The sequence below is a fragment of the Orcinus orca genome, chromosome 17 (assembly GCF_937001465.1).
Source record: "Orcinus orca chromosome 17, mOrcOrc1.1, whole genome shotgun sequence".
NCBI classification, from domain to species: Eukaryota; Metazoa; Chordata; class Mammalia; order Artiodactyla; family Delphinidae; genus Orcinus; species Orcinus orca.
Window position 1 is genome coordinate 87,089,573 of NC_064575.1, and position 16,701 is coordinate 87,106,273.

Sequence of the window (16,701 nt, forward strand, 5' to 3'; positions counted from 1 at the left end):
ACAACACCTTCATACAAACTCATATTCAGGGACTTCCCTGGTGGTCCAGTGGTTAAGACCCCACACTCCCAATGCAGGGGGCCCTGGTTCGATCCCTGGTCGGGGAACTAAGATCCCACACACGTGCCACAACTAAAAAGACCGCATGCCGCAACGAAGACCCCACGTGCCGCGAGTAAGGCCCGGTGCAGCCAAAATAAATAAACATTTTAAAAAACAAACTGATTTTCAACAGAAACTACAGAAGCCAGTGCTTTAATGTGATGAAAGAAAAAAGTCAACCTAGAATTCTAAACCCAATGAAAATATCCCTCAAAAGGGAAGTTGAGGGCTTCCCTGGTGGCGCAGTGGTTGAGAGTCCACCTGCCGATGCAGGGGACACGGGTTCGTGCCCCGGTCCGGGAAGATCCCACATGCCGCGGAGCGGCTGGGCCCGTGAGTCATGGCCGCTGAGCCTGCGCGTCCGGAGCCTGTGCTCCGCAACGGGAGAGGCCACAACAGGGAGAGGCCTGCTTACCGCAAAAAAAAAAAAAAAAGGGAAGTTGAAATAAAAACACTTGCAGACAAACAAAAGTGGAACAAGTTCACTGACAGCAGAAACTCTTCAAGAATTGCTAATGGAAGGTCTTCAGGCTGAAGACCCCAGAGGAGAAAAAAAGGCTACAACCTACTGAATAGAATAAGAATCCACGAGCCTGTGGTGTTATAAAGAAAGGAATGAATACAGGGAGAAAGGAGAGCCCACCAAGAAGGTAGCAGAGAGGGTGGGGTCAGGAAAAGCACCACAGTCGCGTCACCATCACCATGGACGCTGACAAACACAATCACTGCTGCTGAAACTGGAAGAGGAAGGTCTGAGCAGTAAGACGGCACTTACCGTCTCAAAGTCCCAACATCCCAGTGGGAGAGCTGGCGGGCTGCTCACCCCACCGAGCCACCTGCGGCAGCACCCAGGGACTGTACCAAGGAGCACCACAGGACGCGCTGGCCAGGTGTGACCAGGCCTGAACCACACCAGCACCGGCATCCCGGTTCCGACCACTGGCCTGTGGTTCTGCAGAGACTTTGGTATTGTCTGAACACACGTGACATGCTGACCTCTAGCAGCCATGGGGTCCCTGCCTGCAACTTACCCTCCAGGTCCAGGAAAAAAAGACAGAGATACGGCACAACGTTCACCTTTGGGACTCTGGGTGAGTGCACGCAGGAAATCTTTGTGCTTTTGCAACTTTTCTGGGTCTGAAATTATGTAAAACCGAAGTGCTAACGACAGCAATAATGTTCTGCAGAGCTTCTAACCTACGCAGGGGCAAAACCTGTGACGACAGAACAAAGCGTGGGGGTCAAGAGGATAAAGGGTTACAAGGACTCCGTGTTGTTTGGGGAAGCTCAGTGGAGCCAGATTGTAATACACCACAGAGACCTGTTGCGGCCTCAAAGGTATCAGCTAATTAGAAAATAATGCAGCCTTCCCTGGAGGCGCAGTGGTTGGGAGTCCGCCTGCCAGTGCAGGGGACACAGGGTCGAGCCCTGGGCCGGGAAGATCCCACATGCCGCGGAGCAACTAAGCCCGTGCGCCACAACTACAGAGCCTGCGCTCTAGAGCCTGTGTGCCACAACTACAGAGCCTGCGTGCCTAGAGCCCGTGCACCACAACAAGAGAAGCCACCGCAATGAGAAGCCCGCGCAGGCAACGAAGAGTAGCCCCGGCTCGCCGCAACCAGAGAAAGCCCGCGCACAGCAACAAAGACCCGACACGGCCAAAAATAAATAAATAAAATATAAATTAATTTTTTTAGAAATTCTTAAAAATAAACAAAATTACGCATTCTTGATTTGACTCTTCCATGTAAATCTCAGAATCAAGATTATGAAATCTTACAAGAAAGCTTATGGCAACTTTGAGAAAAAGGACAAGGTTTTTGGATTCATCTGAAGAAGGTATGACATCTCTACAATATCGAGACTTCCCATCCATGATACATTTTCTATTTACTTGAGACTGTGCTTAATTTCAAGGAAGTGCTATCCACTTTCTTTCCTCCCAAAGGTCACAGCTGCCCGGCCCTGCAAAGCAGCGAGACCTGCTGCTCCCGCAGCTGCCTGGGGTCTGCTTCCCCCAGGACTGAGGGACCAGGCACACGCCCCACCCCCACCATCTGCTCCCCACTCTCTCCTTCCCTCCTGTCACCACGGCAGCCCCTGCACTCGCACTTGATTCCTTGGAGCAGACGGAAGACAGCCTCCAGAGGGGGCTTCCCACCCGCTCTTGAATCCGGGCTGGGGGTGGTGCTCTGAAGGGCCGTCAGTGACAAAAGGGATGCTGTGCCCCCAGGGTCTGGCCCTGGCCACGACTGGCCGCTTCCCTCAACGTAAGAAGCTCAACTACCTCAAGGCCGCCTGCCACGAAAACCAAGCCAGCCACGTGGAGAGAAAGGGGAGAGACGTGCCCTTCAAGTCACCCAGACAAGACCCAGAGCTCACAGAGCAGAGGCCAGGCGTCCCCACCGTCCCTGCTGTGCCACCCAAGCTCCCGGCCGCCCACAGGTGTGCCACCCTGGCGACAGCGCTGTCTGAAGCTCCAGGGCGGGCTGTCCCGCAGCAGTGACTAGGCTGACCCCCAACACGCTCACCCCCCCGAGGACTCCACCCAGCCCGCACTGCATCTCCGGCTCCCACACACTCCTCTCTCTGGTGTAAGAGTAGGCAAACTTTCCTATGAAGGGCCGGGAGCAAGTATCTGATTCAGGCTTTGCAGCCGCATCTAGTCGGTCAAGGATCTTCTTGGAATCGTTTACAGCCCTTCAGAGGCGTGCGAGCTCCCCTGGATCTTGGTGGGCTGAGAGTGGGCTGTGCTGGGGGCCCTGCACAGGCAGCTCCTTCCCTTCAGAGAAAAATGTGCCGTCTCACTCCCCTTAAAACGTCCTGCTCTTCCTACTAGTTTCTGCTCCATTTCTTCTCTTCCCTTTGCGCAAACCTCTCCCAGGGAGCTGTCTCTGTCCACTGGTACTGACCCTCCTCCTGCACCAGGCTCTTGGCCTCACTGGCCCGCACCCCTGCCTGCCACCAGACTTCCTCGTCGGGGTCACCAGGGGCCTCCGGGCCTCAGGACCCACCTGAGGCTCAGAAACATGGGACCCAGCATCAGGTCCCCAAACACTGCCCTCCCTCGGCCGCCAGAACACTCTCTGGCTTGGCTGCCACCTCCCTGACCAAGCCGCTCCCGACCCATCCACGCCTTCTTCCCTTCGTCCTACCCCTTGATGCTGCAGCGCCCCAGGGGCCATCTTCGGGGTGATCGCAACCTGCTGCTACCGCGTCTAAACACCACCCACAGGCTGCAGACCCCAACCCTTCCTGGACATCGACTCCGGCTGTGGAGTGAGCACCTCAAAGTGCCTGTGGTGGCCCCAGCGGCTCCCTGCGCTGGGAGGTCCACGGGGCCCTGACCACTTCTAGATCAGGTTACAAAAGACATGGGGCTTCCAACCCGGCAGGCTGAGTCGTCCTCGGGGAGGCTGTGTGTGGTGCGCAGCCCTGTGGAGAGGCCACACGGTGAGGAACCGATGCCTCGAAAGAAAGCAGAAAACACAACCCCAGTGGGGCCTTCAGAGGACGGCGACCCCAGCCGACGTCTCACTGCAGCCCAAGAGACCCTGTCGGGGCCGCTCCCGGCGTCCCACCCCGAGACCCTGTGAGGCAGTGCCCGCTGCTTCACGCTGCTGAGCTTTGGGGCACCTTGTGATGCAGCAACAAGTAACTCCTACGATATCCAAAATGAGCTCCTGACCCCAGTCCCTACGCCCTCCCTGCAGCCTTCTCCCTTCTCAGGTGCCGCAACTCTGCCCTGCAGGTGCCCTGCAGGCGCTCAGACCGAAATTCCGACCCAGGCAAAGCCTCGACCCTGAAGAGCCTCGGCATCGCCCTGGGCTCCTCTCCCCTGCCCACCCCACATCCCTCCGTCCTGACCCAGGCGCTTCCTGCCACCTCTAGCACCCGCTGCTCCTCCGCACAGCGGCCACAGCGACCCTGGGAGACACCGTCTGGTCAGCTCGCTCCTCTGCCCAAACCTTAACTCCCCATCTGCCTCAAGTCACCACTCAGTTCCCACAATGGCCCAGATGGCCGCGGTGCCAACGCCCCACCCCCGGCCCGTCACCCCTCTGACCCTCTGCTCTCACCGGCTCACTCCTCCCTCCCTCTCCGCCGCTGGGCTGGTCCCGGAACACTGGCCCCTACTGCCCTGGGACCTTCGGCTCTGCCTGGAAGCTCTTCTCCCCACACCACCCTCCTGGCGCACTCAAATCTCACCTCCAAGGAGGGGAGCTTTAGGCCACGCCTGGCTCCATCCCATCCTGCTGGGGGCGCAGGCACTTTCGCCTCCAGCATGTGACGTGCTGGCAGCGTGTGGTCCGCCCCCCCAGCCAGAACCAGAGCGCCACCCCGGTGGCGGCGCTCTGAGGCAGCGCTCACCGACCCCTCCCAAGATGCTGTGAACCCGTTTGTAAAGCACATAACAATGTAAAAACTTCCAGCCTGTCTCTGAAAGTTGACTGAAAACCCGTCTCAGAGTTAGTAACAGCAAAGATCCTCCTGTTCAGTGTGGAACCATATATATTTATTTGCAAAATTTCTTTTTCAGTTTTGACTGAAATTTTGACAAAAGCCAAGTACTGACCTCAAAACTGCTGTATCGCAAAAGCTTAAACTAAGATTTTTTAATGACACGTATTCAGTCGCAAAGCTCTCACGTCCTTGTATATTTCACTTGCTTTGTCACGTGTGAATTAGTACAACGGTACACACGTTTAACACAAAACAAACACCCATGTCCTGAGGTAGGTCCCCAGTAAGGTGGCGTCCTCCTGGCTGCCCTCTGGCCCTGTCCACCTGCTGCCCCGCAGACGACAACCCCTCCCACCCCACCTCCACTCTGCACCCCAGTCCAACCCCTCCCCCCTCCCCCCCCTCAATTACTTCTGGCCTGCGCACAGGCCTTCCTTCTGCCTGGAACCTACCCCCTCCCCATCCTTGCGCCTGGCTCTTACTCCCGGCTCCTACCCCCCCTTCAAGAACAGATGAGAAGCCGCCTCCTGCAAGAAGGCCCCCTGGACCAAACCTCACACCTCCGGCAACCAAAGCACCCCTGTATCTCCTCTACTGATGGGTTCATCACACTTTACCGACCTCCGACCCACACCTACACCCAGCCTTGTTCTCTTTACCAGGAAAGTTCTTCCCCCAACAAACTCCTACTCTGCCTAAAACAAGCTCCTCTGATCACTCATTCTCTCCTCCATTTCCTCAGCTGCCCTTCTGCAGGCTGCAGTGTGTCTACAGGTGTGTTCGCACGTGTGCATTTGGTCAGCGGGTGTCCTCCTGCCCCAAGTTTTTGCAGGTTTTGTTCACTACTGCATCGCTACCACCTAGCACACAGCAGGTGTTCATGTAATTTGCTAAAAAGACTAAAGAGCAAATGAGACGCGCAGGGCAGGCCTCTGAGCCCGCCAGGCGTGGGAAGAGGTGGAGGAACGTGGCAGCGAAGAGAACAGGCTGTGGACACAACCAACCACGGGGCCCGTCTGGCCTGCCTCTCCGTCTGTACCGGGCAACCCTCCCGCGTGGCGCTGCGGCTGGAGCGGGCCTACCTACCTCGGCGTCGCGGTTGAGGCGGTACACGTAGAGCTGCGATGTCCCGGCCACCACGAGGTTGCGCTCGCTGTTGTTAAAAAAGTTGCAATACATCGAGAACTCGAGGCCGGTGGGCGGATGCGCCTGCTTGTATACGGCGTACATGGCGCCGAGCCCGGGCTGCACAGGGCCGGAAGGCGACAAGATGAGCCGGGCCGCCGACGCACGACCCCAGGACCGCCCGCCCGCCGGCCACCCACCTAGCAGTTGGAGCCGGGTGGCGGGGGACCCGTACGGCAGCGAACAGGGTCCGGAAGGGCCCGGAAGCCGCGCGCCGAGGTTCCGTGTTTCTGCGCTTGCGCAGTGCCGCCAAGGCGCAGCTGCCGCGGGGGCCACAGCGGCCCCTGGTGGTCTGGGGCGGCCTCGAGGCTCCGCCTCCGGAGCCCCGAAAACCGAGCTCTCTCAAGATCCAGAGTCCCACTGCGGGCGAACGCAGGAGCGGGTTGGAAGCTGGACGGGGGCTGAGGCGGCTCAGAGCCGCCGGTCAGGGCCCTGCCCGCCCCAGGACCTCAGAATGGGGTCACCGCTGAGGGTCTCGCCCGCAGGAAGAGGCGAGGTCTTAGGCGCCCTGCCGGGTGCCGAAGCCCAGCTCAGCCAGACGAGCCCTCGCAGTGTGGAGGCCGGGAGGGCAGGGACCCCCGGACATAAACACTCGCCAGATTACGCCCCGGCAGGTGCCGCTACTGTGGCGGACGCCCGACTAGTCCAGGGAGAGCTTCCTGGAGATGCCGTGTCCCGTCCCTGCTCAGTGATCCCCCGCAGAGCGACCCCCCCCACCCCCTCCAAAACACGCGTACTCACGACGCACGGCCCTGACTGGCACTGGCGGTCGCGTAGCTGCCGGTGGTCCCGCCGGCCCCTCTACGAGCCCCTCCCCGCAGAACGGCGCTTTTCGCGCCTCTTGCCCACTGCTCCCTCCCGAGGCCTGGCACAGTTGCCCACTTCAAGGGCCTTGGAGCCAGGACCATGCACAGCTAAGCAGTCCTCTCCTCACTTGGCAGGGACTCGCCCTAGGTACCCGCGAACAGGTCTGGGATTTAGAAACAGAATTTTTTTTTTTTGGCCCCCCCGCGCGGCTTGCGGGATCTTAGTCCCCCGACCAGGGATCAACCCGGGCCCCCTGCAGTGGGAGCGCGGAGTCCTAACCTCTGGACCGCCAGGGAAGTCCCAAGAAACGGAATCTTAGGAAATAAAACAAGAAAGTATAGTCACAGCCGAGAAAATGGCATAGAATATGTGTTCATGTTGCATCCAGATGTGCTCACTTGCTCATTTCAGCAACAAGGCTTCAAATCTGGACCCTTGAGTGGTGGACAAAGGGGTCACTTGGATGCCTGGGCAGGTGTGTGACCCCTAAGTCACAGCAAAGCCCTTTAAAAGTCATAACAAAACTGAACCCTGAAAAGAGGGGTAGGCTGGGGCAGAGCTTACCCTGAGCAGGAGAGAACACCCGCAGCCCATTTCTCTAGGAGCCCCGCGCCCTTTCCTAGAATTCCTGCGACGTGTAATTGTGTCAGCCGAGCCTTTGTGGGGAGCCTGCCTCCCAGACTTGCTATTTTATGTAATGTATTTATATGTATTTGTAGATGTGATAGAAGTCTTGGGGGAGTGGGGGCCAGCTGCTACTCTCCCCACTCAAGCCCCTTCTTGCTATAGCAAAATAAGCCCCCTATTCCCCTTTTCCCTTCAGGCCTTCTATTAATACATAGCCCCCTGGCAGGCTGGTTTAAGGCAGTTTGGGTATTGGGGTCAGGTACCAATGAAGAATCACGACTTACCTCGCTCCCTTGTAAACCATTATTTGAGTTTTCGTCCTCGTGTAATTACTTTATTCCTTGATTTTTTTTTTTTTTTTTTTTTTTTGCGGTTCGCGGGCCTCTCACTGTTGTGGCCTCTCCCGTTGCGGAGCACAGGCTCCAGACGCGCAGGCTCAGCGGCCATGGCTCACGGGCCCAGCCGCTCCGCGGCACGTGGGATCTTCCCGGACCGGGACACGAACCCATGTCCCCTGCATCGGCAGGTGGACTCTCAACCACTGCGCCACCAGGGATGCCCTATCCCTCGATTTTTGAGAAACTGGTCCTTTTGTCATTTGTCATGTTTCCCTCCCTCCAAATCTTGATCTGGGAATAGCAGAGATATAGCCCCCGCCCCACCCCCACCCCTGCCCAACATAAAAGTGGTACCTGTTTGTCTCCATACAGAGCAGGGACTTCTGCTTCTGTTCTGGTCTTGACCCCAGAGACATGCCTTCCTCCGGCTGACCATTTTAAAATAATCTGAATTCACACTCAGAGATATTCAGCCTGTCAGCTCTCCTTTTAAAAAGTCAAAGATATGCTTTTGTCTCAGTGAAAGCATGTCTCCAAGCAAAGGCTCCTCTATTCCGGTCGCCCTGAACCAGGTGGGTGACTGCTTCAGAGGTTTTCTCTTTTGCCCAAACTCCACCTAATAAAGTTCTGATAGCATGGAAAAAAAAAAAGATAACAAAAACTGTAGCCAGAGCCACGCTGAGGGTGTACTAGAGGAGGGAGCAGGGGCAGAGGTGGGGTTGTGGCCAGAACACTAACTCTCCTCGTCCAAGTCAGATGGGCATAGTCATGGCACCCACAGCGCAGGGCATCTGTGATGGGTAAACAGCTCAGTGGCCACAGAGCCCTCAGACTCGAGCCTGGCATGTGGCAAGCGCCCTGACAAAGGAATGAGAGTTTGTGTGTGGGAGAGAGGCGGTCGGTGCAGAGAGAGGCAGAGATACTGAAGGAGCACAGTCCTGGGAGAGTAGCAGCGGGCGGGATGCAGCTGCATTCCAGTCACACAGGAGGAGAAGGTGGGCGGAGGGACTGGGAAGTTGTAGGGCTGCCAGCAGGAAAGCAGATGTGGGCCTGCTTGGTGGACGCACTTCTTCAATGGGAAATTTAGGGAGGCTGTCAGTGGAAGTTGTGGCTCAACGCTGCTCGAAATGGACAGTGATGGGCTGGAGGATGGTCCAAGGCTGGGGGGTGGGAGGGGTGATGGGGCTGCCAGTACAAGAAGCCAGTAGAAGCTCACATAACAGATTCTTCCCTAGAGACTTCAGAGGAGCACAGCCTGCTGCCCCCTCGATTTCAGACTTCTGCCTCCAGAACTCGGAGAAAATAAATTTCGGACGTCCTACAGCACCCAGTGTGTGGTGGGCTGTGCTACAGCCCTAGGAAACTACCGCATGGGGACTCTGAGGATGGACACTGCTGCTGAGGACAGTGGAGCAGAGCAGTAGAGGCCCGGGCCTCACGGAGCGTTGCCACACACCCTGGTCTGATTATCTCCAGGCCCATTTTTCATGAGAGAGAAACAAGCCCTCACCTGTGTAAATGCTGCTGCTTGTTTTGTTTTTTCTGCTACAAGCAAACAAATTTGATTCCTGATTGGATCCCAGGTCCTCCCTGCGGCCCTCAGACCCTGGCCCATTTCTCTGGCTTCACTTGCCATGCATTACAGATGAGGGGACTGAGGATGGCTACTTGGAGGTACCTGAGCTCAGCTATACTGGCTCCTCGTCAGGCACCAGGCACTGCTATGGGGAGAGATACTGCCCCACCTGTCGACCTTTCTTGGTGGGAGACCCTTCCCTCCCAGCGAGGTGAGCAGGCTGGGCTCCGAGCACAAGTGTCTTTATTGAAGATGGGCACTGGGGCTCTCCGGGTGGCTGCGGTTTCTAAGGGGCTGAGATAGTGCAGGGCCAGGAGCCAGAGTCAGGGCCTGAGACTGGGGCAGAGGCTATCAGAGTGTGATATTATCCTCATACAGCGACAACAGCAGCAGGACGGTCCAGCCGCCCAGCAGGCCCACGTTGTGCAGCAGGAAGAGGAGCCAGGGCCGCCGGTCCCGCACGTTCAGCATGGCCGGGAGCTGCGGAGGAGGTGGGCCCTGGGTCAGAAGTCAGCTCAGAGCTCCTGCTCAGCTGCCGCCCACTGCAGTCCCCTCCCGCACTCCGCGCTGACCATGTCGCAGAGCGCCACGTAGAGGAAGAGACCAGTGGCTACCGCCAGGATCCAGGTCTCGCCGTCTTCGCCGACGCCTACCGCGAGCGCCACGTAGAGGCCGATGAAGGCCGTGAGCCCCGAGGCCAAGTTCAGCAGCAGCGCCAGGCGCACCGACAGCCCCGCGTGCAGCAGGGCCGCGAAGTCCCCTGGGGCGGGAGGGGCGGGGTCAGGCCGAGAGCTCCGCCCACCCCCTACAGACCTCGCCCCGCTCCGATAGTCCCTCCCAACTGTCCCGCCAACCAACCAACCGCACCCCAGGCAGGCCCCGCCCCGCTGGAACCCCTCGCGGCTCACCCAGCTCGTGCGGCACCTCGTGGCAGAACACGGCCAGCGAGGTGGACAGCCCCGTCTTCCAGGAGGAGGAGAAGGCGGCGCCCACGGCCAGACCGTCGGCGAAGTTGTGCACGGCGTCTCCCAGCGTGATCATGTAGGGCAGCAGTCTCAACTCTGCGGGCGCGGCCGGCGTGGGTGGGCATCTGCCTCGCACCTCCTCGCCCCCGCCCCCCCCCCCGCGCCGGTGCTGCGCACCGAACCCCTGGCACCCAGTGCTTCCGGGGCCTCCCTCAGGGCTCACCTGGGCTCAGTCTCCGGGGCTCCGGGCTCAGCAGTTCGGGGCTCTCCTCCGCCACCTGTGGGGCGGGGGGGGGATGCGGTCCGCGTAGATGAGCCTCTGGGCGGGGAGGTGAGGAGGGGCTCGCGGAGCTAGGTCCTCAGCTCAGGCCAGGGGCAGAAGCCTCGGAGTGGGGGCTGGGAGTGCAGACAGGGCTCCGCGTGGGGTAGGGACTTCCGGTAAGAGCCAGCTCACCAGGTCTGCGCGCGAGCCCTCGTGGGGCTGCTTGGGAGGCCGGAGATCGCTCGGCGCTAGCTGCAGGGACACGCCATGGCTGTGGCCGCCGTGACTGTGGCCGTGGCTGCAGGGCCCGTCCTTTCGGTCCTGCGGGGACAGCGCCTCAGGGTCCACCATGCCTCCCCCCCTCCTCCCCACACCGCGTCCAGCCCCCATGCACCTGACCTCCGGGTCCAGGGGCAGCAAGAGGTTGAAGAGGCTCTCGAACAGGAAGAAGGCATAGAGACCACCCAGCGCAGCTAGGAGGCGCCAGGTGGGCTGTGAGCCAAGGCCTTCGCCATCATGCGAGTGCAGCCCCAGCACCTGGGGGGGCAGAGGGCGCTGGGCCAGTTGCCCCAGGGCCTCCTCCCCCCAGACAAGGAGCTAGGGGTTAGGGGTCAGGGAAGGGTCCCAGGAGGGTGTGCCTGGAAGGAATTCTGGGTAGGCGAGTCCCTGGTCGGGGAGGGAGGGTCCTGGCGGGCTGGGGGCCAACCTGAGGCATCAAGTGCAGAAGGGCGTCGCCTGTGAGCGCGCCCACAGCCATGCTCAGGAAGGTCTGGATGATGTAGTGGGTAGCAGTGCTGCATTTGGTGCAGGTGAGCAGCAAGAGCCCGAAGACGGAGCTGAGGCAGATGAGCAGTGTAGCCAGCGAGCCGTATAGGTACCCTGGGGGGGGACACAGCCTCAGCCCCCCACCCCCCGCTTCCCAGGGAAGGGTGTCCAGGTGGGGTCCAGGAGCGAGCAAGACCCGCCAGGGCCGCTCCTGCTAGCCCTCCGGCCTCGAAACCCCATCCTCTTCCCTTTCAGGCCCCCATATTCCCTGCTACCCCTCTACGCCAGCCCTGGCCCAGCTCTCCCCGCCCCTCCCAAACCCAGCGGCCACTTCCTCCTCCCTTTTCGGTTCCTCCTCCATGCTGCCAGGCCCCTGGGCACAGCCAGGCACAGCTGGGGAGGTGGGCACTCACTCTGCACCTGACTGAGCTGGTCCTGGGTGGGCTGCTCAGGCTGGGGGCTGCAGGCCCCACTCAGTTGCTGCTGGAGCAGGGCAGGGCTCAGCTGGGCCCAGGCCTCCGGTGTCACCCCAGCCTGCTCAGACAGCCCATACACAGCCATCACATCTCCAGCACTCAGGCATACCTGGGGGGGTGACAGGCCTGGGGGTCAGGGACCTGAGCAGACTGGTGGGACCCCACCTCTCTCCAAGACTAGGGCGCGTGGACTGCTCACTGTGTCCCACATGCTGGAGCTGCTGTTGGGGGTGGCAGGGGGCACAGGGCCCTGGCGGTTGGCCCCCTCTCCCCGATGACCGTGGTCACTGTGGTCACCATGGGTCTCGGTCTCTCCGCCCACCCCCAGGCGCTGCATCAAGGCCTCCAGCTCTGGCAGGGAGGACAGAGTGACAAAGTTTGTGTGGGCTCCAGCCCTGCACTCCCCAGGGGCACCGATGCTGGGGTTCAGGGCACTCCCTGCCCAGTGGCCCAGCTCAGGCCTCACCAGCCAGTGTGATGTTGGGGTTCTCGCTGCTGTGCTGCCGGAACACGAAATCCACGAAGTACTGAGGGGTCGGCAGGGCTCGGAAGCAGGACCCGCTCCTGACGTGGTCCAGCAGGGCAGCCAGGACTGGGCCGGGGCTGCCGGGAGACCCCACCCCCGCTGCTTCCTCCAACAGCTGAGGCAGGTCTACACAGGCCTGGGGAGGAGCTGGACCTCAGTCTCACTGGCAGTGTGGACTTCCTGGCCTCTAGCTCTGTCATTGCCCCTGGTGCCCCCTGGACTCCAGTGACTCTGGAGCAGCTTCCTGGGAGCACCACTTCTTCTTGTTCACCTCAGACCTGGGCTGGGCCCCTCCCCTGCTTGGGGCCCCTCCCTGGTACCACAGGCCTCCCCCTTCCTGGCCCAGTGGGTCCAGGCCCCCACCTTCCCCCCAGGGCTCCTCCCTGTAGCCCCGGGAGCTTTCTCAGACCCTGTCCAGGGTCAGGGCCCCTCCTGGGGCTCCTGCAGCCCTGCCCTACTCAGTGGGGAGCGTCCATTTGTGATTCCCCCAGCCCAGACTCCCCCAAGTGCCCAGAAAGGCGTTGAGGCCCAACCCCCTAAGGGGTCCCCCTCCCCCCAATCCCTCCTGGCTCCTCTTCACCCACCACCCCTGGCCAGCCCGCCCGGGCCCCCACCTCCGCAGAAGTGGGCCGGCCAGCGGCCTGGGCCTGAATCTTCTGCAGCAGCCTGGTCAAGCCTGGGGTCAGGGCCTCAGGGCTCTCGAGCAGGGCCAGGAGCTGGTCGGCGCGGGAGGCCCAGCGGCCAGCCCGGACATCCGCACAGGTGCCCTCCGGGTTGCTGAGGTAGAGGGCGGCAGCAGCGCTGAGGCGGGCGATGTGCCTGGGCTCCAGGGCCTGAGCGGAGTGGAGCCCTGGCTTCTCAGGCCTGCCCAGGGCCAGGGCGTCTTCCACAGACAGGCACTGTGGGCAGAGACAGGTGGGCGGGGGCCAGGTATCTGTGGCCCAGGAGCCGCCCCCTTCCCTGCGGGGGCCTCACACAGGGACGACCATCCTCTCCGTCCCTCTCACAGCGACACCCCTCCATCACCTGCTCACTCACGTGCTCTCCCCACCATCTCTCCCCACCATCCCCCCCATGACAGGACGGCGCGTGCGCATACGTACACACACACATACGCGCACCACACACACACACACACGTACACACAGGGGTCCCGCCACCTCAGGGTGGTTTCTTCCTGGAACCACTGCCACTTTGCTGGCCTGAGGGCTGATGGGGTGGGGGTGGGGCAGCCCTGGGGTCCCGGAGCCGCGGGTCCCTACACGCCACCGTCCCACCAACAGGGAGGGCAGGTGGGTCTGAATGCGGAGTCGGGGAAGGTGGGCTCGGGCCTGCAGGCAGCGCCCGAGCGCCAGGCCACTGCACTCGGCCCGCCTCCTGGAGTTTGCCCGAGCCCTTTGCCGCCGGCCCTCGGGGTGGAGCGGCGGGCTGGGGCTGGGGCCGGGGGACCCGTCGGGTGGGGCCGTTACCTTTCCACACGGCCCGTCGGCGCAATGCACACGGACCGCTAGTGTATTTAACAGGCTGCCCAGCGCCTTGCGATCCAGAACACCCCGGCCTGAGGACAGCAGGGTCAGCAGACGGGCAGGTGGGGTCGCCGTCCCGGTCAACGCCAGCACAGCCAGCAAGGCCAGCAGCAGCCCCGGCTTGGGCCCGGCCGGGCCAGCCAAGCTGCGGCCCCCGGGTGCTCTGAGTTCCAGGGAGGCCATGGTCGCCTGGGTGGCTGCGGGCCCCGTGGGCTGCCTGGTGCCAGACTCTGGGCTGGGCTGGGACCCGCCCGCCCCAGCGAGGCTCTCCAGGCATTTCCTGCGGGGCCCTGTGATTGGCTGCTGGAGGTGTCGCAGGTTAACCATTCCAGGTCCTCCCCGAGCGAGCGAGCGAGCGAGGTGCTGCTGCCCCCGGGGGGCGAGCCCGGGCTGAACTGGGCGGCCCACTGAGCTGTGGCCCCCGGCCACCCCCTCTGCTCCCGCAAGGATCTTGTTACCGAATGCAAGTCTGTGTGCCCGACACACAGTGAGGCCAAACAAACCGAAACGTCGGAGTCTGGAGCAGAGACGGGTTTACTGGGGGGCCGAGCAAGGAGAACGGGTGGCTCGTGTTTAAAAACCCTGAACTCCCCGATGGTTTCTAGGGAGCCTTTAATAGGCAAAATTTGGGGTGAGGGCAGCAGGGCATGTGACTTTCTCCTGAGTGGTTGGTGGGGAGGTGGCGGCGGTGCTCTGGGGTCCCAGCTTGTAGTCGCCATCTTCCACCTGGGTGGGGGCCTTAGTTCTGGCAGGAGAGCTCCAAGGGGAGCCAGGACCTTGCCCCAAGGCTGTAGTTTCTTGACTGCCCCTCCTTTGTTTCTGCATCCCCTCCCTTCCCTGATTAGCAAAGGTTTGAACCTGCCCTTTGGAACTCAGGGAAGGTCTTAGGGGGCTGAATGAAGCCCGTTTCCTACAAACAAGAAACGGGGGACGAGGGAAGGATTTGTACTCAGGAGGCCCCCCAGGGTCCTGCTCAGTTTCAATCCCCCCCCCCTTTTTTTGGTACTCCTCAGTCTTGAGGGGAACAGGTGTCAGACAAGACAGGGAACAAGATTTGCATAGAGAGGCTGAGGAGGAACTTGGCAGAGGAACTCGGTTTTAGGGGAGCTCCGTTTCAGTGTGGGTGTTGCTTCCCGGGGCCCTCTCTCTGAGAGCTGCCCCCAAGCCAAGGGGGCCTGGCGCAGAGGTTCCAAGACACCACTACAGGCCCGGTCCCCACATCCCACCTGAAAGCCCCCACACGGCCCCGCCCCACTCCCCTCTCTGCAGCATCCCCAGCAGGGCCCCCCCAGCCCCCTGGCTCAGGCAACTTAGACACCCCAGAGCCTTCGAGGGCCTCCCTGGGCGTGGGGTCCTGAGCTGTGATGGAATTCTGTGCTGAAATTCTTGCGGGGGCTGGAATCCGAGGGAATTGAGATAAGGTGCTGGCTGAGTCATGTGCCCCTCACCAAACCCTCCAGGGGAAACTCCCCAGGAAATGGCCAAAGCCCCACACAAACAAGAGCAAAGAGGAGGCTGGGCGCCCTGCCCATACCCCCCAGCTCACCGGCCAGTGAGGGGCTCCTGGGCCCTGAGGGCAGCAGGAAGCAGGAAGGGGTCACAAGGCTCAGGGAGAGGGGGAGAACTGTGGCTCCCAGCCCTGCCCCTCCCTGCTGCCTCCTGCTCCGGCCTTTGAACTTCTAGGCCTTATCTCTGCCTAGTTGGCAGTCTGGGGAAAGGGGCAGACCCCAGGGAGCTAGCCAACCCTAGTCTCGGGGCAGCCTTGCCTTCTAGAGGGAGTGTGTGGGTGGCCCCTTCCACACCTGGTTGGACCAACTGCTGACCCTGACCCTGTCCCTAGGGGGCGTGGTTGGGGTGGGGGAGGAGAGGCTCCAGGGGAGCTGGGAGCTCGGGCCCCAGGACTCTGTCCCCACCATCCTGTGCCACCCAGGGCGGGGCCTCAGGCTGAGGACGGTGTCCTGGGCCCGAGTTCAGGTGTGGCTCCTGCCCTCTCACCCACACACATGCTGGGTGGCACTGCAGTGTGACCTCGGTGGGGCCTACAGGGGTATCAGGCAAGGGGAGGGGATGGGAAGAGTCTGCCAGGGGTTCAGATGACTCCTGGACCCCTGAGTCAATGAGGAGGGAAGCTGGAAAGATTTGGGCTACCGCCCGCCCCCAGTTGTTGGGCCCAAACTGGCCTTTTTCCTACCCCACCTTGTCAGGGCCGGGGCTGGCTGGAGCTGAGCCTGGCACCAAGCTGCTGCCTCAGGTCATCCACTGCTCAAGGCCTGCTTAGCTTCAGGGAAAAGGTCTCAGCCCAGCCGTTCAGGTCCCCTGGTGGAGGCCTGGCACGCAGCTGGCACCCCCTCGGGCCTCGGCACCCCCCTGCGTGGGCCCACGTTTCCCTGCTTCGTGTCCCCCAACCACTTACCCATGCTCTCCCTTCCTAGCCCAGGGCAGCCGCAGAGTGTGTCACCAACTCCCCTGCACATCTGCCTGTCGCTCGCCAGCGCTGGGCTTATCCCCAGGCCCCTCCTGCATCAGTCCGTCATCCAGCAAGCGCCAGACACCCGCATTCATCGCAGGATATTCACAGAAGCCCAAAGAGGGAAGCAGCCCAAGGGCCCATCAGCGGGTGAACAGATAAACAAATATGGTCTAGACACACCACGGAATATTACTCAGACGTGAAAAGGAAGGAAATCCTGTCTCGCTAAAACATGGATGAACCTTGAGGGCATTATGCTAAGCGAAGTGAGCCAGTCACAGAAGAACGAATTCTGTGTGATTCCATTCGTGCTTCGAGGTCTCGGGGGTCGTCAGAATCCAGGGGTAGAAGGTAGAATGGCTGGTGCCAGGGGCTGGGCGGGATAGGGAGCTGTTTAGCGGGGACAGGTCTAGTTTAGGAAGACGAGAGGATCCTGCAGACAGATGGTGGCAATGAACGCATGACGTGGTTGATGCACCCAATGCTGCTGAACCTAGAAATGTTTCAGGTGGCCAACTTCATGTTTTACATATTTCATTGCAATAAAAAATTAAAATAGACCCAAACAACCCTCCCTGGCCCTTTGCCCCCTCAGCTCCCTTGACAGCAGGT

The 16,701-nt window shown here is 60.9% G+C and overlaps 2 protein-coding genes across 3 annotated transcripts in view; both read right to left on the reverse strand.

Annotated features, from left to right (window-relative positions):
- Positions 1 to 6,016, reverse strand: part of CPSF1 (cleavage and polyadenylation specific factor 1) — a 15,431-nt gene extending 9,415 nt beyond the window's left edge. The window contains exons 1-2 of one of the 2 annotated variants that reach the window (XM_004265227.4): positions 5,892 to 6,016; positions 5,653 to 5,811 (exon numbers count right to left, since the gene is read on the reverse strand). In XM_004265227.4, coding sequence (XP_004265275.1) covers positions 5,653 to 5,796 — 144 coding nt within the window. In that variant the 5' untranslated portion in view covers positions 5,797 to 5,811; positions 5,892 to 6,016. Of the gene's footprint in view, positions 1 to 5,652 lie in introns of both variants that reach the window. The other variant, XM_033419986.2, reaches the window with a different exon arrangement.
- Positions 6,017 to 9,325: 3,309 nt separating this feature from the next.
- Positions 9,326 to 13,831, reverse strand: SLC39A4 (solute carrier family 39 member 4). Its single transcript, XM_004265274.3, has 12 exons — positions 13,563 to 13,831; positions 12,708 to 12,992; positions 12,034 to 12,229; positions 11,767 to 11,918; positions 11,505 to 11,676; positions 11,033 to 11,205; positions 10,726 to 10,863; positions 10,519 to 10,647; positions 10,288 to 10,342; positions 10,008 to 10,160; positions 9,672 to 9,859; positions 9,326 to 9,579 (listed from the first exon to the last, which is right to left on the reverse strand). Exons 1-12 carry the CDS (start codon positions 13,800 to 13,802, stop codon positions 9,451 to 9,453), a joined length of 2,010 nt encoding a protein of 669 aa, XP_004265322.3. The 5' UTR covers positions 13,803 to 13,831; the 3' UTR covers positions 9,326 to 9,450.
- Between the last annotated feature and the right edge of the window lie 2,870 nt (positions 13,832 to 16,701).

What these genes read in the sequence shown, in the direction of transcription:
- SLC39A4 (XM_004265274.3), bottom strand. Translation starts at nt 13,802, where the DNA reads ATGGCCTCCCTGGAACTCAGAGCACCCGGGGGCCGCAGCTTGGCTGGC. An exon ending in CCGACGGGCCGTGTGGAAAG is followed by an intron (nt 12,993 to 13,562) that starts GTAACGGCCCCA and finishes CTCTGCCCACAG; the next exon opens with TGCCTGTCTGTGGAAGACGC. An exon ending in CCAGCTCAGTCAGGTGCAGA is followed by an intron (nt 11,206 to 11,504) that starts GTGAGTGCCCAC and finishes GTCCCCCCCCAG; the next exon opens with GGTACCTATACGGCTCGCTG.